The 22886-nt window shown below is 45.3% G+C and overlaps 1 protein-coding gene across 3 annotated transcripts in view; it reads left to right on the plus strand.

Moving 5' to 3' along the window:
• SLC41A3 (solute carrier family 41 member 3) overlaps positions 1 to 22886 on the plus strand; it is a 101865-nt gene that overhangs the window by 67829 nt on the left and 11150 nt on the right. For all 3 annotated transcript variants that reach the window (XM_004368410.3, XM_023725786.1, XM_004368411.2), the window contains exons 4-9: positions 976 to 1047; positions 6179 to 6323; positions 11372 to 11518; positions 14760 to 14904; positions 16017 to 16096; positions 18471 to 18605. In XM_004368410.3, the coding sequence (XP_004368467.1) occupies positions 976 to 1047; positions 6179 to 6323; positions 11372 to 11518; positions 14760 to 14904; positions 16017 to 16096; positions 18471 to 18605 (724 nt within the window). The remainder of the gene's footprint in view (positions 1 to 975; positions 1048 to 6178; positions 6324 to 11371; positions 11519 to 14759; positions 14905 to 16016; positions 16097 to 18470; positions 18606 to 22886) is intronic.

Below are 22886 nucleotides of genomic sequence, written 5' to 3' on the forward strand. Positions count from 1 at the left end.
ACAGCCCCATAAAACAAAACAGGACTAATGAGGCACAGCAGTCCAGGGACAAGGACTAGAAGGCAGAAGGGGACAGGAAAGCTGGTGATAGGGAACACAAGGTTGAGAAGGGCCAGTGTTGACCTGTCATGGGGTTGTTAACCATTGTCATAGGGCATCATGTGTACTAATTGTTTAATGAGAAACTATTTTGTTCTGTAAACCTTCACCTAAAGTACAATTTAAAAAAAAAGAAAAGAAAAGAAAATACCAAGTTTGTTAGCAGTAGGCCCATTTTCATATTTCTTTCCTTGGAGTTCAGGAGCTTAATGGACAATGCCTCTGTATAAAGGAGCGAGGGGAGCATATTTGCTTTCAGATCTTTTTTATTTAAGTCTTGGATTTTGCTGGCAAGTGCTGTACTGTTAGGAGCAGACTACCATTTTTAAAGAAGAAAGTTGTGTTTCTGACCTTATTTTTTTATCCTAAGAAAAGAGGGACTTATGGGCTTTCAGAGAGTAACTTTGCAGAGGTGAGATTGAGCTGGGTTGGTGGTCATTTAAGATCTGACTGTCTGGAGGCTGTTTTCAGATGAAGGGAATAATATGGCCAAAGGCCTGGTTGAGGAGAAGGGGAAGGTTCCTAGTCAGAGCTGTTACCCTGTGGCCCATGGAAAAGCTTTGAGAGGTCAGTGATAGCATTAAAATCGTAGGCAGTGTGTGTGTGTGTGTGTGTTCTCATGCTTTTGCACATGGGAAGATGGTCCATGACACCCATCCATTTTGCAAAGGAGCCTGAGTCCTTATCTCTCTCCCCTTTTCCCACAAAAAGTTGGGTCAGCGCTTTGAAAACAGGGCATAGTAATTTATTCTGACATCAGTGAGATGAGATTTGTTGACCTGACTTTTCTCCTGAGAGACTGCCTTTTCCAGGAAGGATTTACGTTGCTTCGGGCCTAGTCAGGCTGACCCTTTCTTCTTTTTTCTTTCATCCTAGGCCAACACTGGACAAATCGATGATCCTCAAGAGCAGCACAGAGTCATCGGCAGTAACCTTGCCCTTGTTCAGGTGAATCTTCGCTTTATCAGATTGATGAAGCTCCTTCCCTCTTTCTGAATCTGCAGTAGGCCCGTCCCAGGTAGGAAGGGTGAAGGCTAAGTGAGCCTGTGTCCCTGCATTCAGACCCCATTACTTTGGGTAAAGTCAAATTCTTTACCCCTCGCTGACCATGCCTCTTCCTCCTTAAACCCCTTTGTAGATTTCCCTTTGTCCACATGTGAGCCTACATGGCCTGGCCCCTGCCCACCTCACCATCCTCATTTGCAGTCAACACCCCCTCACACACACACACATACAACCTTCTTGGGGTCCTCTTCTTTGTCTGTACCTCAAATGCTTCACACTCTTGTCAGACTTATACTTCCTTCTGTCAGACGCCAACTGGGTTCAGTTTCTATCCTGGGAGTCTAACAGTATTACAGAGTCAGGAAGCCCAAGACAGGAGGAGAGGAAGGAGAGACTGGCTTCAACACATGAGGGAAAGATGGGCATCGACCAAAGCAGAAAGTAGCTCTATTCCAGAACATATTTTTCACTATGTACTTCAATATTATCAATCTTTTAAGCTTTCATTTTACTTAGTTTGATATGTTAAAAAAAAATGTGTCTCATTCATTCACTTATTCATCCATTTGGTAAGCATATGAGAGTACCTGCTGAGTGCTGGACTCTGTTCTCAGAGCTGGGGACCCCAGTAGAAAATTAAAAAAGAAACAAAAAAACCAAACTCATTGCCATTGAGTTGATTCCGACTCATAGCAACCCTATAGGACAGAGTAGAACCGCCTACAGGATTTCCAAGCAGCGGCTGGTAGATTCAAACTGCCGACCTTTTGGTTAGTAGCCTTAGCTCTTAACCACTATGCCAGCTGGGTTTCCTAGACAGTGCTTATCTTTTAATGGAGCACTGGTGGCATACTGGTTAAGAGCTCAGCTGCTAACCAAAAGGTCGGCAGTTCGAATCCATCAGGTGCTCTTTGGAAACCCTATGGGGCAGTTCTAGTCTGTCCTATAGGGTCGCTATGAGTCGGAATCGACTTGTTGGCACCGGGTTTGGTTTATCTTTTAATAAAGGGAGACCAACACAGTTACAAATGAACAAGGTATCTTCAAATTGGGATATAATTTTAAATTTTCCTGATTACTAGGGAAGTCTTTTTGTACACGCAAGAAATTTCACATCATGCACACTTCACACCTCCCTGCTTTTGCACACGCAGTTATCTTTCCTTGGAATGTCCTTTTTCCTCTGTATACCTAGCAATGAAGCTCTTTAAAGACTCCAAACCCAAACCAAAAACCAAACCCATTGCTGTCGAGTCACTTCTGACTCATAGCGACCCTATAGGACAGAGTAGAACTGCCCCATAGGGTTTCCAAGGAGCGCCTGGTAGATTCGAACTGCCGACCTTTTGGTTAGCAGCTGAACCCTTAACCACTACGCCACCAGGGTTTCCTTAAAAATCTAATGAGGTCTAAATTCCAATCTGATACCAGTACGGTTGGTCCCTCTCTCTCTTTACTTCTTTGGTGCCTTGCACACGTTACTGGGGTTGTACTTGCCACTTGTGTTGCAATTCTTTGTTTATATGTCTTCTTCCCCGACTTGAGGTGAGTCTCAGGGGCCAGGACCACGTCCTGGGACTGAAGAGCTCTGGAGATTAAATAAGACAGCTTATGATGTCCCTAACAAAGGATCTAGGAAGGAAAAGGGCATAAATGCTCTAAAAACTCAGCTACAAGTCACATTGTTTTTACTTTTCGATTTTCCACCAAATCCTTTCCCTTATGTATGCACATTTGCATATAATTGATTCTCAACAGATATTTATTGATCCCTGCTCTGAGCCAGGCCTTGACTTGGCTCGTAGTCCTAATCATAGCATGGATATAATTTTGTCTCCGCCATTTCTTAGAATGCTTGACGTTGAGTCATAAATGGTGCAATGTTTCATAATAAACTTTTAAATAACTTTAGCATATTCTGTCACCCAACGGTGATATTCAAAATGTCTACCAGCTGGCAAGACATGGGGATTGACCAGTTAAAGGGAAAGCCAGTCAGTTAGAGCGTCGCTGGTTTCTCCTACGCAAACCTGCTGAGTGTCACCTCTGGCTTACTTCACTTAGCCATTTCCACATAGGTCTGGTTTGTGTTGTTTCTAGTCTTTCACTTGATAATTCATACTGCAATGGAAACATTGTCTTTTTGTATGAATTTCTTAAAATAACTTCCCGCAAAGAGTACAATCAGTTTAAGCCTCTAGATTTTTCCTTACAGGATTGCAAAATATTTGAATTCTTAGCATTAAATCATTAGTACTAGTATTAATATTTGGGCAACATTTGAATTAGTTTCTCCGTAACCTCACCAGCACTGAAAGTATTCCTCCAAACCACTTTTTGCATTTCCATATACTGTATTTTTACGAAAGTGACGCACGCCTTCTGCGTTTGTTTCCAGCTGCTTCCTCCCCCAGCAAGATATTTTCATAAGTGCCACTATGTCAATTCTTTTCTACATGTTGCTGTAAAAAAAAAAAATTAACATAGAGCGCTGATGAAAATACCTTGCAGGGGGAGGGACCAGTTGGCAAACAAACGTAAAAGGCATGCGTTACTTTCATAAAAATACAGTATATGGGAATGCAAAAAGTGGTTTGGAGGAATACTTTCAGTGCTGGTGAGGTTATGGAGAAACCAATTCAAATGTTACTCAAATATTAATTGTTATTTGTCCACAGATAATCTGTGGTATGATTTTCTGTGTTTTTTGTACATAAAAAGTATTATACTGTATGTGTAATACTGTCACTTGTTCTTTTCTCTTAAAAATGACTTAATGAATGAATTCACTTTAAATAGTGCATGGCATATAGTAAGCACTAAGTAACTATGTGCTTCTAATCTGCTAATATTACCTGGTTCTTTGCACACATGTACAAATACTTCTCTGGGAAAGATGCTGGATCATAAGGTACATGGATAATTTACAGCCAAATTACCCCCAAAATTCCTGTACCAATTTTTATCACCATCAGTGTATGAGAATAATTTTTCCACATTATTTGTCACTCTATAGTTTATATTATCAATCTTTTAAGCTTTCATTTTCCCTAGTCTAATAGGTTAAAAAAAATTGTGTCATTCATTCATTCATTTGGTGAGCATGTGAGAGTACCTGCTGAGTGTTGGACTCTGTTCTCAGAGCTGGGGACCCCAGCAGAAAATAAGACAGTGCTTATCTTTTAAACGGAGCCCTGGTGGCATAGTGGCTAAGAGCTCGCTGCTAACGAAAAAGTCAGCAGTTCGAATCCGCTAGCTGCTCCTTGGAAGCCCTATGGGGCAGTTCTGCTCTGTCCTATAGTGTTGCTGTGAGTGGGAATCGACTCAATGGCAATGAGTTTATCTTTCAGTAGAGGAAGACCAACATCAGTTACAAATGAATATATAAGGTATCTTCAAATTGGGATGTAATTGTGAATTTTCCTTATTACTAGGGAAGTCTTTTCATACATTCCTTAGCCATTTGTATTTCCTTTTCTGTGAGTTGCCTATACATATCTCTTACGCATTTTTCTATCAGGTTATCTTTGTTTTTTTATTCGTAAGCTGAACTTACATATAACCCCAAAGCAAACCCACTACTGTTGAGTCGATTCTGACTCATAGCTACCCTATGGGACAGAGTAGAACTGCCCCATATGGTTTCCAAGGCTATAAATCTTTACGGAAGCAGACAGCCATATCTCTCTCCCACGGAGAAGCTGGTGGGTTTGAACCACTGACCTTTTGGTTAGCAGCCAAGCACTTTAACCATTGCTCCACCAGGGCTCCTCTGGACTTACATATATGTTTGAAATATTTTATATGTTATATAGGTTAGAAATATTTTCTCCCTGTGTGTTCCTGTCTTTGAACTTTTATCATATAGAAGTCATATTTAGACAGATAAATTTTATCTCTATTTTGCTATATGGATTTTACATGTTGTCTCTTTAGAGGGAGACCTTTCTAATCCAAAGTCTTAAGCATATTATTGTATATTTTCTTTTGTTACACACTTTGGGTTTTTATGTTGAGGGGGGTGTGTGTATGGTAGGAAGAAGAGATCCATTTATTTTTCCCAAACAGTTATCCAGTTTCCCTTACTGTATTTATTTAATAGTTATCCATTCCATACTGATTTGAAACGCCACCTTTGTCATAATATACTTTCATATATTCGTGATTCTTTTTCTGAACTCTATTCTATCCCACTGATCTATTTGTCTATCTTCTGCCAATATCCCACTGTTTAATTACTATAGCTTTAAAATACATAGATAATGAATATGACAAATACTCCTCTTTGTTTTTCTCAAAGTTTTCTTGGCACATTTACTCATCCTTACGAAATTTAAAATTAGTTGTCAAGTGCCATGAAAAAGCTTATTGGGACTTTGAAATTATATAAACTTGGGGGGCAGTTTTCATCTTTGAAATACAGACTTTTCTCATCCATATACCTGGTGGAGCTCTTTGTTTATTCAGCCTTCATTAATAAATGTTTCATTGTAGACATTCTGAATTAGGAGTGCTAGTATTGGTGTTTAGATCTGGGGCACATCCTGGTACAGGATCTGAGCAAGCAACAGAGGTATTGTCCTTACGAGGACAGAGCTGGGAGCTCAGGTGGGATTTCCCTGGAGGAAAACGCAGAGAAAGGGAAAGTGCAAAGGAAGAGAAGTCTGTGAGAGAGGCAGAAAGTGTGCAGGACGGCCTCTGAGCTTGTGCTGGGATCGCGGAGGTTCCTATGTGAGAGCGTGCTGCAGAGATGTGACAGCAGTTTTGCTCAGAGCACTTGGAGGGGGTTCCTGAACAAGAGACTGGGCAGCCTTAACAGGGTAGAAGATATAGATTCCACAATTAAAAATGGTGTCTGACAAGGTAGAAAGCAGTGGTTTACAAAGGACCCGGGCTGAAGGAAGGTTTTATGTGTTTTCCCGGGGTTGAAGGGCCTTTAGCAGTTGTTAGGATGAGGAGGAGGCAGTGGCAGGTGGCATACCCCACAAAGTCCCCGAGGAGACTTAGTGAATGGAGGGGGGTGGCTGTGCACCAGGGACACCTTGCTTCATGTTTTTGATTTCTGCTCTGACAGGTTCAGGCCACCATCGTGGGGCTCTTGGCTGCTGTGGCTGCCCTGCTGCTGGGAGCGGTGTCCAGTGAGGAGGTGGACTTTGCAAAGATGGGGCTGCTGTGTGCCAGCAGTGTCCTCACTGCCTTTCTCGCCTCCTTGGCCTTAGGTGAGCTCACCCCCACCCCAGCATCCCCCTGCCGGCTGCTCGCCTGTCCAGCTGTCCGGGGCTTTGTGCCCAGCTATCTGCCTTTTCCATGTCCCGGAGATTCCAGAGACGGGGATGCTAAGAGGGGGCTTGAGGCATCCTATGGGCGTGGGCAGAGCCTGCTGGGTTCTCACAGCCATCAGGTGGGCAGGAGAGGAGGGTACGCACCCCTCTCCTAGGCAGGCTCGTCTGCCAGAGGGAGCTGCTGACTCCGCTCCTCCTCCGTCTGCTGTTGAAAGAAGTGGCCTTTGCCCTGCAGACGTGTTTTTGCTGTGGTCACTCTTGACCCACGCTATGCTTGGGCACCTTGAACACAGAAGGCTTGTTCATCCAGTTATTTTCTCACTCTGTCTTTATACATTTCCTGAGCCCAACTGCACTCCAGGCTCTGCAACGGCTCAGGCTTCAGCCGGATTCCACTTCTTTCCTGATCACCCTTTCAACAGTTCCATTCCCTTCCCCTCTTCCCCACTGCTGCATTCCCCACCATGTCACCATTTTCGTTTTAGAACACTTACGAACATCCAAAATTATCTTGCATGGTTCTTTGTTCATTTTCTGTCTCATCTACCTGCTAAAATGTTGGTTTCTCAAGAGCAGGGACCTAGCATCTCCTATTATAGTGCCCGACACATATAAACCAAACCCGTTTCCATCGAGTCAATTCCAACTCATAGCGACCCTACAGGACAGAGTAGAACTGCCCCATGGGGCTTCCAAGGAGCAGCTGGTAGATTCGAACCACTGACCTTGTGGTTAGCAGCTAAGCTCTTAACCATTGCGCCACCAGGGCTCCATCTGACACATAGTAGGTGCTTAATGAATGTCTATAGAGGCCAGGGACAGAGTCATTGGCAGACATAGTCCTTGTCCTTGGGGAGGCACATACTTTAGTGGGGAAGCCACAGTTGACATGTATTTACAGTATGGTGTCATTATTCAATCTCTCATGTGCTTGGCACTGTTCAAGGTGCTGGAGATACACTGGTGAACAAAGTGCACAAGGATCCTGGTCTTTGATGTGTATTTATAGTGCAGCGGCAGACAATAAATATGTGAGCACATAGATTATTTCAAGTGAGTGTTGAATGTCACTACCCACGGGAGGCCTTCTCTGGGAACACTCTGAAGAATCCTCCCTCCCCAGGCACACTTTACCTGAGGATCCTGTTTTATTTACTTCCAAATGCTTGTTCATTTACTTGTTTACCATCTGTTCCCCACCCCGGAAGCATGAATGCTATGTGAGTACAGGGCCTTATTTCTGTTCTCAGCACTTAAAGCAGGGCAAGGCATCTAACCAGCTCCCACAAGTTTGCTGAACAATATGCTTTATCCGGCTTCTCTTCTGGACCTGTCTGAGTGGTGTGTCTCTGTGTACCTTGCCAACAGGTGCCTTGTTTTTTGTGCGGTACAAGAAGGAACGATGGGTAACTCCGGGTAACTCCATGGAGCAACTTTTACTTACCCTTCTATCCCCCATCTGATTGCTCACTAAATGTCTTTGATCTCACGTCTCTGTAGGTCAAAACTGTGAGTTACTTGGTGGATTCTTGCCCCTACTAGGAAGCCTACCAGGTACATTCATGTGCTAGTACATATGATCAAGACAGAGCTCGACTTGAGAAAAAGCGTACATGAAAGCCCAATTACAGATTTGCAACCTGAGCTCCCCTTTTCTAGATGTTTGTGAGGTCCGCTCCGGGCCACATGCCTACATATGTGTATACAGAGGTTGGAGGCTGCTATCCAGCGTGGTCAAAGCATGGAGAGTGAATAGGCCACACCTTCCAAAGAAGCAGAGCCCAGCAGACGTGTGGCATGAAGTCTGTTCAGAAAGTAACAAAATCGTAGGGCCTTGTGGAGCACACTGTTCCTACATCTTCATTTTACGTATGGGGAAACTGAGGCCCAGAGACCGGAGAAGCTCATCAGCATGGACCTATCAGTACTGTTCCAGAGATGTGTGAAAGTTGAGAAATATTGCCAGGGCTCACAGTGCAACCTGGAAGTGACTGTAACATAAAGCCAGGTGCCATCGTTGTCATCATTAACAAACACCCCCGACCAGTGGTTTCCTTCATGCAGACCTTCACTGAGATTGATATTTCAGGTAGTAGCCATGACCTGGTCATGGAAATCAGACACCAATTGCAGATGATAATTTTAATTATTTATAGAATTACAGGATCCTGGAAAGTGTTAAAATACCAATAGTCAAGATACAAAGTATCTTCTTAGAGAACCAAATAAAATTCTCTTGAATTAAATGCTAGGAGGTGGCGTAGTGGGGTGGAAAGATGAGCTGTGATGTAAGCTTTCTAAAACAGAACTAAGTGGAACTTCACAGGTATGATGCCAAAAAGGTGCACCACTGAGCTCTCTGACTGTGTGACAGTCATCACCATGGGCACTCTCAGCCCCCACCTGGGTGCTGCATGCTTGAGGGATGTGGCGTGAGGGCTTCTCACAGCCTTGCTGATGGCCTTGGTGTTGCACTGCCTACGAAAGTGCTTACACCTCCTTCCTTCCTTCTTTCCCTCTTTCTTCCCCTAGGGTCCAGCCAGCATGGCGGTCTGGCTGTTCCCAGTCCCCCACTTCCCTCCTCATTCCCCGCACAGGCTTGGCCCTAACCCATCTGGCACACTAATCTCATCATGGTGTCTGCTTCTCAGAAGATCTGGACAGACAAGGGAGGCCTGTGCCCAGTCCCTCGGGCACTATTGCTTAGAGCAGTTTTGGAGTAGCCTTCAGAGCATCATGGGGCCACAAGCATGCACTTTAGTAGTTACAGGTGACCTGCCCTGGCTCTCTTGCTGGTTTGCTGGAGGGTGTCATCAGAGCTTTCTGGCAGCATTCAAGGTACAACAATTAGTCTGTATTCGCCTGGAGCAACAGAGGAAGAAGGAGAGTCGGGAATAGAAGGAAATGGAATTGCCTCCATGAACTGCCCCCTTTACCATGAGACCAGAAAAAACTAGATGGTGCCTGGCTACCATTACGGAAGAGTTTTGTTTGTTTTTTGTGTTTTAGGTGAAGGTTTACAGTGGAAATTAGTTTTTCGTTCCAAAAATTTATACACAAATTGTATCGTGACATTGGTTGCAATCCCCACAGTGTATTAGCACTCTCCCCCTTTTCCTTTCCACCCTGGGTTCTCTGGGTCCATTTGTCCAGTTTTCCTGTCCGTTCCTGCCTTCTTGTCTTTGCTTTTGGACAAGAATTGCTCATTTGGTCTCGTATACTTGATTAAACTAAGAAGCACATTCCTCACGTACGTTATTGTCTGTTTTATAGGCCTGTCTAATCTTTGACTTCAGTTCTGAGTTAGCAGGGCGTCCAGGGGCCATAGTCTTGAGGGTTCCTCCAGTCTCTATCAGACTAGTAAGTCTGGTCTTTTTTGTGACTTTGATCATTTGTTCTACATTTTTCTCCCACTCTGTCTGGGACTGTCTCTTGTGATCCCTGTCAGAGTGGTCGGTGGTGGTAGCTGGGCACCATCGAGTTCTTCTGGGCTCAGGCTGGTAGAGGATGAGGTTCACGTGGTCCATTACTCCTTTGGATTAGCAGGATAGATTTGTGTCTTTGATTTTCTTCATTCTCCTTTGCTCTGAACGTGATGGGACCAATAGATGTATCTTAGATGGCCACTTGCAAGCTTTTAAGACCCCTGATGCTACTCACCAAAGTAGGATGTAGAACTATATTGTTAATGAAGTATGTTATGCTAGTTGACCTAGATGTCCCCCTAGACCATGGTCTCCAGCCCTCAGCCTCAGTAACTCCGTCCCTCAAGGTGTTTGGATGTGTCTAGGAAGCGTCTTTGACTTTGCCTTTGTCAAGTTGTGCTGACTTCCTCTATATTGTATGTTTTTTCCCTTCACCAAACTTAACACTTGTCTACTATCTAGTTAGTGATTTCCCCTCCCCATCTCTCCCCTCCCTGATAACCATCAAAGTTTGTTTTTTTCTGTGTGTAAACCTTTTCTTGGGTTTTTATAATAGTGGCCTCATACAATATTAGGAGCCCTGGTGGAGTAGTGGTTTAGAGCTTGGCTGCTAACCAAAATGTCAGCAGTTTGAATCCACCAGCCACTCCTTGGAAACTGTCCTATAGGGTCGCTAGGAATTGGAATCAACTCAACAGCAGTTGGTTTGTTTTGTTTTTTGGGGTCATATGATATTTGTCCTTTTGTGATTGACTTATTTCACTCAGCATAATGCCCTCCAGATTCATCCATGTTGTGAGATGTTTAGCACATTACTGAACATTTTGATTGAGGACACTATAGAAGGTTCTCCAGACTTTCTGGAATCATGGAGGCTGGATGAACCCCTGAAACTATTGCCCTGAGATAATCTTTAAATCTTAAACCAAAAATATCTCCTAAAGTCTTTAAAACCAAACGATAGTTTAGCCTAACTAGTAGAGTGCTGCCTTGAGCGTTTAAGATCTGTCTATATGGGATCAAACTGACAACAGCAACTCAAAAGATTAGATAGGAACCTTAGAGGGCAGTGAGTTTATGTTAATGGGGTAGGAAGTGGAGGGTAAGAATTGTGGCCCAGCTCCAAGAATGTAATCAATGTCACGGAATTGTACATGTAGAAATTGTTAAATTGGTGTATGTTCTGCTGTGTATATTCTCAACAGCAATAATAGAAATAAAATAAATTATAAAAATTCAAAGGAAAAAAAAAAGCTTTCTGGCCACTTCTTAGCATCCACCTCCCCACAATCTCAAAGTAGATCTAACTCTTCCAGTCTCAAAGCAGATCTAGCTCTTCCAGCCATTTCAGTCCTCCAGGGTAGTGGGAGAAACTCTGAACGCATTGTGGCAGCCTGGCTTCAAACCGAGGCTTGGACAGATGTCCAATGAGCTGGTAGGCAGCTTCATGGCCTGCTTCTGTCACATCGCGATGCCATAGCCCCTTGTGTCCCCGAGCCTTCTCAGAGTCATTGACTTCCTGGCATCTGAATCTCCTTTCTCTCCCATCTGTCTCTGCAGGAATACTGATGGTCTGTATAGTGATTGGAGCTCGGAAGTTCAGGGTCAACCCAGACAACATCGCCACACCCATTGCAGCCAGCCTAGGAGACCTCATCACACTGTCCATTCTGGCTTTGGTTAGCAGCTTCTTCTATAGACACAAAGGTAGGGAGGCCCCAGGGAGGAGGGGCCTCGGGGCAGGTCACCGCCAAGGTGAGTGAGAGCTTTTGCACCCAGCCAGCGTCATTCACATGGGTTTCACACCCACCCACAGCCAGGAACCCAAGATGTCATGGCGCCCAAAACCCTCCTTTTACAGACGGAAAAACTGAGGTCACACAACAAGTAAGAAGTGTTCGCTATCAAGTGCTCTCCAAACTGTGTGAGGGGGAGTAGCAACTGAGCTCCACAGAAACACAGGTTATTAGTGTCAACCTTCACAACAGAAGGATTCAGGGAGAGCCAGGCAGGGCCTGAGGCTAGAGGGCTGGTCTGTCACTTGGACGTGTCCTCGCAGGGTGAGACCTGCAACAGCATGCACTCTCCCTGTAGGCACGAGGTGAGAGATGCTCAGGGCTCCTCAGAAGGTGGCCTGGTGCCAGGGTCAGTGGCAGAAGGAGGTGTCCACATGTCTTGTGGCCCAGGCCCTCATGGCCTTAACTTCACCATAGAACAGAGGTGCCCCTTAGGGGACAGTGCTTTCTTTCATGGCTAGGCAACGGTACCCTGGATCAGATGATCTGTCCCTTGCTAGGTTTCCACAGCCGACAGTCCCCTCTGAGTGTCCGTTTCTTCTTCAGACATATGAAGGCTTTCAGCCTGGTCCAGTCTCCCTGATGTAGGTCTTCACAACTTTGGACTAGTTTGGACTAGTGTGTGTTGATTCAGAGTCTGGTTGCTACCTCGCATGCCTGTGGGAGGGAGCATCAATGAGTAAAGTGGACAGGGATGAGGCTGTAAGGAGTGGTGGGGTGTACAGCAGTGGTTAGTTGGAGGAAATGCCCTAGCTTAAGGCAACAGCCTCAACAAAGCTCCAATTTATTCTTGCCACATGGGAATATGGACCCAGTGACTTGTGAAACCATCCCGTTTTTAAATGTTCCCAAATGAAGTTCTGAAATAACACAACTGAGATTTAGATTGTAACAGCACTGGGACCCTTTTCGTCCCAGTTCTGGGGCCATCTGATTGCCATCCTTCATATTGCCTACCAATAGCTAATGGTTTGGAGATACCTGGGAGATTCTCAAAACTCAGGTAAGTGGCAGTGGTGAACTGCAGGAATGGAGTAAGATTGTTGGAGGTGGTTTACATGAATCTGGTGAGAACTGCCTTCCCCTGGAGGCAGGTCACCCTGTGAGGACACGTCCAAGTGGCAGACCAGCCCTCTAGCCTCAGGCTCTGCCTGGCTCTCCCTGAATCCTTCTGTTGTGAAGGTTGACATTAACAACCTGTGTTTCTGTGGAGCTGAGTTGCTATTCCCCCTCACACGGTTTGGAGAGCACTTGATAGAGAACACCTCTTAATTGTTGTATGACCTCAGGTTTCCCGTCTGTAAAAGGAGGGTTTTGGGCCCCATGACACCTTGGGTTCCTGGCTGTGGGCATGAAGCCCATTCCTGCAGTTACTAATTTTCTTTTTATACCAAACTGGATTTAAAACAAGATGATTTGCATTTGCACTAATTATTTGAGCTTGGTTTGCAAAATATATGAGTTACATACCCCCATACCCTTCCTCCGTGTCCCCTACTGCACCACGCACATATTTCCACACATGCTTTCTTAGATGATAAGCCATTGTTGGGTTGTTTCTCTCCAGTAAGGCGATGGGTTTGTCTTTGCTGCGGTAAGGGAGTTGTCAGGCCTGGCACAAGGGAAATGACCTTCCATGGTTGAGTGAGCAAGCAGCTGGCTGTAGCTTCTCTCTGATGGATAGGCTCACTGAGTCATTGGGAAGATAAGCCATACTCGTTATGATAGTGGGGGGAAGAATATGAGGCAGGAGCCTCTATGGGGACTAAACCCAAAAATCTGTTGCTGTTGAGTCGATTCTGACTCGAAGCAATCTTATAGAGCAGAACTGCCCCATAGTTTCCAAGGAGCAGCTGGTGGATTTGAACTGTTGGCCTTTTTTGGTTAGCAGCCAAGGTCTTAACCACTGTGCCACCAAGGCTCCTGTGGGGGCTAGTGAATAGTTATTTTTAAAATTGGACTGGACTCAAAAATGTCCTGCAAGTAAATGCTCCCACAAGCTGCTGCTTCTCATAGAGCTTGAGACCTGCTCCAAGCTTACTGGGCCTTCCTCCTATCTTCTGGGACAGTAAAGGGGTCGGCCATTTCCACCATGATGTGTTTGTTCCTAGCCAGTCTCAGGCATTTGTAGCCTACCCTTCTTTCCAGCTGCCCGTGAGGACAGGCTTCCCTTGTGGCAGAGGAACTGACCATAATTTTTGGGTGCAGAGGACAGGTGGGGGTGCTCCTAATGCTCCTGCCCAGAGAAGGAGAACAAGAGACCGGGACTCATGCCTGGACACATGAGTATTGGGGTTAAGTCAGCAGGTAGGGGCATGCGCCACCCTGGATTCTGCACTCTGAAGGGTCAGCTCTAGAGAGTGTTCTAGAGAAAGCCAGTATCTAGAAGGTACTTTCTTGGTCTGTGTATCTGGAAGATGAAACTCACATGCACAAAGTACAAGACTGTAAGAAAGTGGTGCCCACGTGTTTGCCAAAGTGTGTCAGGCCCATCTTGGGCACAGGCAATGGGAAACTGACTCAGACCGAGGGCTGTCTTCACTGGCCTCACACCAGTTGGGGAAGATAATGCATGGCACAGAAGCTGAGGAGCTGCCCGTGGACTGGGCCTCAGCAGGGACCAGGTCTGGGCATCACCTGGCTGACCCTGGTTGTGTCAAGCTCTTCCTCGCTATGGGCCCTGGGCAGGCTCCTCTTTAAACTTGTCTACTCAGGATGACATCACCGCAGGTTGTTCAAAAGATGAAATTAGATGGCATGAGTAGAGTGCTTAGCACAACGCTGGCACGTGCCACAATCTCGTTAATAATAATAATAATGATGATAAGGTTGGGACAGAAGGAGACAGAGGTTGGAAACATAGCAAAAAGTCAGACAAGTGGTAGTGATTGTGGCAGAAATTCTGGACAGACAGGAAGGAGTTTTTCCGGGTGTGTAACGGGTGATGAACATTCTTTGGGAAGTGTTGTAGAACAGTCCACCCTAAACTGATGAGGAAGAAAGTGTTTCCTCAGACCCGTAGTGCCTTTAATCCCAAACCCCCCACACACATCTCTGATCCTGGGCCCTGCTTGGGCCAGGACTGACGTCCCCCACCCACTGGTGTGCTCCGGCCCCACCCCTCAGCATGGCATCCTCTCTTCCTCTTACAGACAGCTGGTACCTGACCCTGCTGGTCTGTGTGGCCTTTGTCGCTCTGACTCCAGTGTGGGGCATCATGGCCAAGCAGAGCCCACCTATCATGAAGATCCTCAAGTTCGGGTGGTTCCCCATCATCCTAGCAATGGTCATCAGCAGGTGAGCATGAGCAGAGCTACTGCCCCTTCGCTTTCCACTCCTCTTGCCACCTGTGGCCTCTGTAGTCTGGCAGCAGCTGAGGACAGTGGTGCCCCCTGGAGGGAGTGTGACCTCCATGACTTCACCGACTCTCAGTCCCAAACCTCTTTACTTTCTAGTCTACGGGAAACCTCCCTGAGGCCAGTCTCTCACCCTGAAGCTTATTCATTCTAAAGGAGCAATCGTGTTTACAAGAACCAGAGCGCCAGGGAGCCAGGAGGAGCCCAAAGTGAGAAAGTCAGACGCGTCCACTCGCACTGCAGCTCACTGCCACACCTGGTCGCTGTTGGACACCAGGTCTCACACGGTCCATGGCCAGCAGAGTTCCTATGGGCCCAGACCCCTGTTAGGCTGCAGTGGGTCCATGATGGGGCCTCAAGGCTATAGCTGTTTTAATTCCTTCACAGGCCCAGGCACCATTTCCAAAGCATGGCAGCTGGTGGGACCTAGAGGCGGTGTGCAGGTAGTGCCCCCCTGAGCCCTCAGGCCTAAGCTGAGTCCAGGGCCCTGGCTTAGAGTGCTTTCACCCTCAGGGGCTCTTTCCTTCTAGGACACCTGGCTCAGGGCCACCCTGGTATATTCTGGCATGTTTTCCTAACTGAATCTCAGGGAGAAGAGGTCATGGTCTAGGTGTCTTCCAGAAGACTGCTGGGCTCCTTATTGGAAATGGATCTAATTCTAGTTCCAAGGGCTGGGAAGGTCCTGCTGCAACATTTTCCTGGAACAAGGGGCCTGTGATGCTATTCCTGAGCTTCTCAGTTGCAGTGGAGCTGCCATGGGACAGCCCAGCCGGCTGAGCAACCTTGGAAAGGCATTTTTTTTCAGATGGACTGACATTATCTAGTGGGTTCCTAGAATAGCTGAGACTCAGAACAGAGGAAGAGATGGAAAATGTGTGCAGTGTGAGGAGAACGCTGGTAGACCAGCTTGGTTCCAACATATGTTTTGTGTAGGGGACAGGAAAGTGGACCCTAGGCTGGGAAGTAGGCTGACAGACGACTTGTACAGGGAGGTTTGCAAGGTCCCATCAGTGCACCCTGCTGACCACGGGAATGCTGTTTGCTCTCTCCCAGTTTTGGAGGGATCATCCTGAGCAAAACCGTCTCTGAACCACAGTACCAAGGCATGGCCATCTTCACCCCCATCATATGTGGTAGGTATTCAAGGCGATCTGCCTGTGTCTCTGGGGTCCCTGGGCAGGGTTGGCTCCCAGGCATTGACTGCACCTGAATGGAAATGACTTCAGAGGTCCAGCTCCAGGCCCTCAGAGGCAGTGTTCAGAACCTCAGGCACAGACATGCTGCTGCCCTGCAGGAGGCCTGGGTAAGAAAGCCCTGCCTGCTATTCTCGTCAACTTCCCCTCTTCCTTGTAGGTGTCATTGGGCCCTGAGCGGCCCTGACAGGGCTCCAGCTTGGAGAACTGAACCCAGAACCTGCTGGCTGCCTGCAGCCTGAGTGTGGACTTTAGAACTGGGTTGTTGGGCTTTTGTGTTGTTATTTTTTTATTATTATTATTTAGATTCATTGATGACATTTAAAAATCAGACACTTGTACATACAAATTTGTTTTTATCTTCTCCTTAACAATTAAGGCTGTGACAATACTTGATTTGCATTCTGGGTATGGCAATAATCAGCTGAAACAGAGCGTCAGCTGCTCCCACCCTGCCTTGAAACAAGACATATGCTTATCAGTTTTGCCTCAATCCCCACCATTCCCTATTGTCTGACATCTGACCCCCTTCACTTATTAACCTTCCAGGGTTAGCCCTGTAAACATTTGTGTTTATGACTCCTATTTTAACCAAATCTTGAATTTGTATCAGGTTTCTGATAAAGGCTCTGTAAATAGAAGTGGCCAGTCAGGAGAGGAATGAACTTATTGCTCAGCTTGCTTGGTCCCCAGGCCCTGGCCTTATGGGAGTGCAGAAATAGGCTTCAGAGACCCTTGGGCAGCCCCATGCAGGTGCACAGCACCCAGCTGTGGGGACCCAGCCTGTGTTCTTGCATGGCCCAGTCCTGGGGTGCCTGTTTTCTCATAGAAGGGCCGGGCACAGTGAGTGAAGACAGCAACAGCTGTCATGTGCAGATGGCTGTAAGCTTAGAATGATTTTCTCTGATGTCACCAGCTCAGATGCCTGCAGGTGCCAAGTAAGTGGTACGAGTGAGTTAAGCAGGCAAGACAAGAGCAAGGCAGTAAGGACGGGTAGGGAATGCGGCAAAGAGCAAAGCATGTTTCTAGTCTGAAGGGATTAACGACTGCTCAGCTCCAGCAAATTGGTGCCTTGTGGGAACGTGGACCCAGAGTTGCCAGAGGTGATCTGTTAAGAGAAGCTGGGTATCTGGATTTTATATGAAAGTGCCTAATTTGTAAATTAATGCTGCCAATTAATATGAGCCTCCCCCACCTCTTCTTTTCTTTTGTAAATCATGTGCAAACCCAACAAGATTGATCTGTAGCCATCCTTGGCCCGCAGATCATACTTTGCATCCTCAGGAACAACTGAGGCAGTCAACTTTGCCCCTGGAGGTCACTGATGCTTGTCCAGCCCAGTGACAGATTGTCCCCCTGGGGCTGAGGCAATAGAATGGGAGCAACCCACTCTCCTTCTCTCAGCCACCCTCTCAAGGAAACAGTTACCATGGGCACGCAGAAGGAGCTCTGCATGGATACGATCAGCTCTCCACACCCCGTGGAAGCCTGGGGTCTCAGCAAGGAGCCCCAGAATTTCTGGGGAGCAACACGCATGTGTTTTCTTAGCCTCCAGCTCTGCTTCTGGGACACTGTCCATGTTCTGTGCCCCATCGATCTACTCACGGCCCCTAGCCTTCCTAAATTTCCCCAAAGAAGCCCCTTTCCACACAATTACCCAAACCATGTATGCATGCAGGAGTCTGTGCTAACAACTTGGGGGCCCCAGAGAGGGGATCACACAGCAAATGACTTGAGATGACACAGTAGAAAATGTCTTTTCTTAAAAGCCCCTCCAGCCCCCCAGCCATGCGAGGTTTCCAATGGGTATTTCACTTTGTGCCTTTCTGTCCCTGTATGGCGATGTCCTCTCCTTTCACTGCCCTGCTCTTATCCACTGTTCAATTTCTTCCCCTTCCCACCTTTAGGTGAAAAAAAAAAATTATTTTTCTCAAATATTTCAGCTTAACCATCTTTCTGAGGTGTTACTTTCTTACCCAGAGTGACTTATCAAGCTATTTCCCCATAGACCTATCTATCCTCTCTCCTCCCCTCGTCCTTACTCCCTTCCTGAATTCCTTCCCTCCTTTTTATGCTCTCTCTACTCAGCAAGTATTATTGAGAACCTACTTTGCCAGACACCCTCCCCTCACCTTAAGAGATGCCAGCTGTTAAGATGATACAAGTCTAGACCACTTTGCTTGGTGGCAAACAAGATCTGTGGTTCAATGGGAGGGAAGGAAAAGACATCAAGAGCTGAACCAATTAAGGAAGGCTTCCTGGAAAAAGTGAACTTAAGTGAAGAAGGGGAACCAGCTTCTTTTTCTCCTCCCAGGTGTTGGTGGCAATTTGGTGGCCATTCAGACCAGCCGGATCTCTACCTACCTGCACATTTGGAGCACACCTGGCGTCCTGCCCCTCTGGATGAAAAAATTCTGGCCTAACCCATGCTCTACCTTCTGTTCCTCAGGTGGGTCTGCTGCCTTCCAGAGGCCATATGGCCATTTCTTTAAACAAGTTACAAATCAATGTCACTGGAAAAAAAAAAATCAATGTCATTGGAATCTGGTGTTTGCAACAATGGAAATCTAAAGCCAGTGCTGACCTCAGCACAGATCATCTTTGGGATCCCAGCATCCCAAAGACCTTGCCTTAATTCATTAATTCATTTATTCACTCAAAAAACATTTATTTAATGTCTGTCAGGTACTAAGTGTTATGGTTAAAATGGTGAAACAGAGAAAGTTGATTCTTGCCCTCATGAAGTACTTAGTCTAGAAGGCAGATAAACATAAATAAATAAACACATAAATACACATGGTGATGTGTTCTAAAGAGCAAAAACACAGGGTGCAGTGAAATACAATTGCAGGAGACGCTTATTTGGAGTTAGAGAGTTAACGTCCTCTCTGATGATGAGCAGGGCCTGGTTGACGAGGAGGAGTACTGGAGCAGGAGGAGCATTCAAAGCAGAGGGAACATGCTGAGCAAAGGCCTGGAGGCAGGAAGATGTTTGGCAAGTCTGAAGAACTGAAAGGCCAGTGAGAACTGAGCACAGTGAGCAAGGGAGAGAATGAAGGAAACTGAGGCTGGAGAGCTAGGAAGGAGTTGATTATATAGGACCTTGAAGCTTGAGGAAAGACTGGATTCTATTCTGAGAGCCAGGGGAAGCCATTGGAGGTGTTTTATCTTTTTATTGCTTTTATAAATTGGATCTTTTCTCCCATTATATTTTACCATTTTCTTTCTGTTTCAAGAACTACCTTTAACCGTTCTTCTAGGTAGTCTGCTGGCACATTCCTGAAGGATATTTTTGCTGGATATAGAATTTGGGGTTGGTCATTATTTTCTTTCAACTCTTGAAAAATGTTGTTCCACTTCCTTCTGACCTGCGTGTTTCTGATGGGGAATCTGTTGTCATTTGAATTGTTTTTCCTGTATAAGTAGGATGTCGTTTCTCTCTTGCTTGTTTCAAGACTTTTTTGTTTGTCTTTAGTTTTAGAAGTTGGATTATGATATGTACTGGCATGGATTTCTTAGGGTTTATCCTATTTGGAGTTTTCTCAGCTTCTTAAATCTGTAGACTTATATCTTTTGCCAAATTTGGGGAAATCCCAGCCATTTTTTTTTAATGCTTTCTCAGCTCCATCCTCCTTTGCCTCTCCTTCTGGTACTTTGATCACAGGGATGTTAGATCATTTGTTGAGGTTCTGTTCATCCTTTTTTTCAGCCTGTTTTTCTCTCTGTTGTTTAGATTGGGTAATTTCTATCATTACGTCTTCAAATTCACTAATTTCCTTTGTCCTCTCCATTCTGCTGTTGAACATATTCATTGAGCTTTTATTTCAATTGCTGTATTTTTTCAGTTCTAAAATTCCATTTGGTTATTTTTTGTATCTTCTATTTCTTTGCTGAGACCTTTTTTTTTTTTCCATTTACTTCAAGTGTTTTCCTAATTGCTTGTCGAAGCATCTTTATGATGGCTTTTATTAAAATAATTTTCAGACAGGTCTAACATCTGGTCCATCTTGGTGTTGTCATCTGTTGACTGTCTTTCTTTTTTCTGGTTCTTGGTATGCTGAGTAATTTTAGATTGAATCCTGGACATTTTGGGTATTATGTTATGAGTCTCTGGTCTTATTTAAAGCTTCTGTTTTAGCTAGCTTCTTCCTCTAACACTGTATTAGGGGGTAAGGGGATGGACTGCTTTCTTACTGCCAGGTGGATATGGAAGCCAAGACTCTTCACCAAGCCTCCACTGACACCATCCTGAACAGGAAACATGGGAGTGCTTTGTTACTACTTATCACACAGCCTCCACTGACACCATGGTGTGTGGAGGCCTCATTATCTCTGTGCAGTGGTGAAATTACAGCATTTTACTTGGTCTCTTCTGACACTACCTTGATGGAGAGGGCGATAGTGCCTTGTTACTACCAGACAGAGGTGGAAGTCCAAGCTCCTCTCAGGTGGTCTCCACTGACACCATGGAAGGAGGGCCTCATTGCTGCTCAGGCTTCTCTTTAAAGCACCTCAGCAGGAGGGGGTGGGCACCACATTACACCTGAATGAGAGTGGAAGTCTAGGCTTCCCGCTTGGCCTTTGCTGACGGGAGTGGGGCCTCAGTTTTTTTCTGTGATATCTGGCTGGTGTAGAGCAGTTATTATCTAAAAGGTCTCTGTGTTGCTAGGATGCCCCTTTCCTGGTCCTTTAGCTAGAGAGAGCAGATTTTGCTGGGCTCTTTTTGGTCTCTACATTTTGGCATTTCTGGGTTCCCAGCTTCTTTAGTTCCACATCTGGAATATATGAGACGAAAAGAAAACCCAAGGAACTTGCTACCATGTTGTTCCTTGGGTCCCAGCTCCATAGCTAGTCTGACTTCTTCTCTCTACGCTTCGGAGTCTTGCATTTTTTTTTTTATACATAGTGTTCCTAGTTTTTAGCTGTACTTAGCACGAGTAAATGGAAGTCCCCATTATATTTTCTAATTTGTCATTTGTATATAGAAACGGTATTTCTTTTCTATGTTATTTATGTACTCAAGCATTTTACTGATTTCTTGTTTGTATAGTTTTTCTAGATTTTCTTGAGTTTTCATGCCAGCAGCAAATAGTAATTAATTTGCTTTCTCCTCTTTAAGTTTTATATATCTTTTTATGTCTTAACTAATTTTTCATCATGAATAGATTTTGGTGCTCTTGTGTACTCTTACTCTCTCTATATATATTATTTTATGATAGACTTTTAGCTTCTAAGTTAAGTATGATTTTTCCTCCTTTTCCCTATTAATTTGGTGAAATACATTATATTAACTCAGAGGGAGGTGGAAACTTACTTTTCATTGAAACACTTTATTTCTGTTTGAGAAGTCAATCACATTCACATGTTATAGTTTACAAAAGTGGGGGTGTCAATCACATTTATTGCAAATTCTCAAACTCATGGAACTTGGAGATCACTAATATGTCACTAATGTAATGTGCTGACAGGGTCTGGGTGCTTATAGTGAGGAGGGAGCTGTCTAAGGGCCCACTATGCTTTAGGGTTGAGCTGGGTGTCCTAGAGTGAATCCACCAAGAGTGTTATATTCTTGGAATAAACATGGATCTAGGCATACATATGGCATCACCACTGTAAGGCTCAATTTCCTCGGTAGAGGAGTCCTGGAGGCACAGTGGTTACACTGCTCGGCTGCTAACTGAAGAGTCAGTGGTTTGAACCCATCAGCCACTCATCGCAAGAAAGATGTGGCAATCTGCTTCCATAAAGTTTACAGCCTTGGAAACCCTATGTGGCAGTTCTACTCTGTCCTATAGGGTCGCTATGAGTTGGAATTGACTCAACAGCAACAGGTTTATTTTTTTTCTTCAGTAGCAAAATGTATGCTATGAATGCCCCAAGCATTAGATTTAATACTGTGGGTGACATATCCGGTATAAAAGAGGGACTGCATCAGTGGCATGTCCCTTTCCTGAATATCTCACCTATGGAGTCTACCAGCCAGACTGGCCTCACTTACTTCAAAGAAGGCCAAAAGAGCCAGTAAGATTCAGCTTACCTTAGCTTCACAGAGACATGTGTGAAGGCTTTACCAGGTGTGAGGCCTTGCATTTCCAGCCAAGACTGTGACTTAAATATAGATGTTTTCAGGGAGAGACTCAGAGTGTGTCCCATATGAGAGCTATGAGGTTTGAGAAAGGTCGGCCATATTCAGAGTTGGTCAGTAAAATTGGACAGTAGAGTAGAACAGGACAGTAATGGTGAGCAATGAGGCTGTGGGTCAGAAGGTAAGAGGCAGAGCAAGAAGTCATTGATGTTGTATTATTTGGGAAATGGCTAGTCATTAAAAATTTTTGAGCTGTGGTCTGTAGGTCTTTTCTCATTTGAAAGATTGCTGTAGTGTCCAGCAGTATTTCTTCAACTTTAACGCACCTAAAAATCATCAGGAGAGCTTGTTAAAATGTAAATTCCTGGGCCCCATCCTCAGAGATTCTGATTTAGCAGGTCCAGGTCTGGGGTGGAGCCAAGAATTTGCATTTCTTACAAACTCCCACATCGTGTCAAAGCTAGTGGTCCACAGACCCTACTTTGAGTAGCACTGGTGTAAAGGACAGTGTAGGGGACATGGGAAAAAGAGAGAAAGAGGTGGCATGACCAGCTGGTTCAGAGAAGGGTTCAAGGGGACTTGAACTAAGGCCATGGCTATGAGGATGGACAGGAAGGGATTTGGGAGGACAGAAGGGTTACACAG

Source organism: Trichechus manatus, unplaced genomic scaffold (genome assembly GCF_000243295.1).
Source record: "Trichechus manatus latirostris isolate Lorelei unplaced genomic scaffold, TriManLat1.0 scaffold00001, whole genome shotgun sequence".
Taxonomy (NCBI): Eukaryota; Metazoa; Chordata; class Mammalia; order Sirenia; family Trichechidae; genus Trichechus; species Trichechus manatus.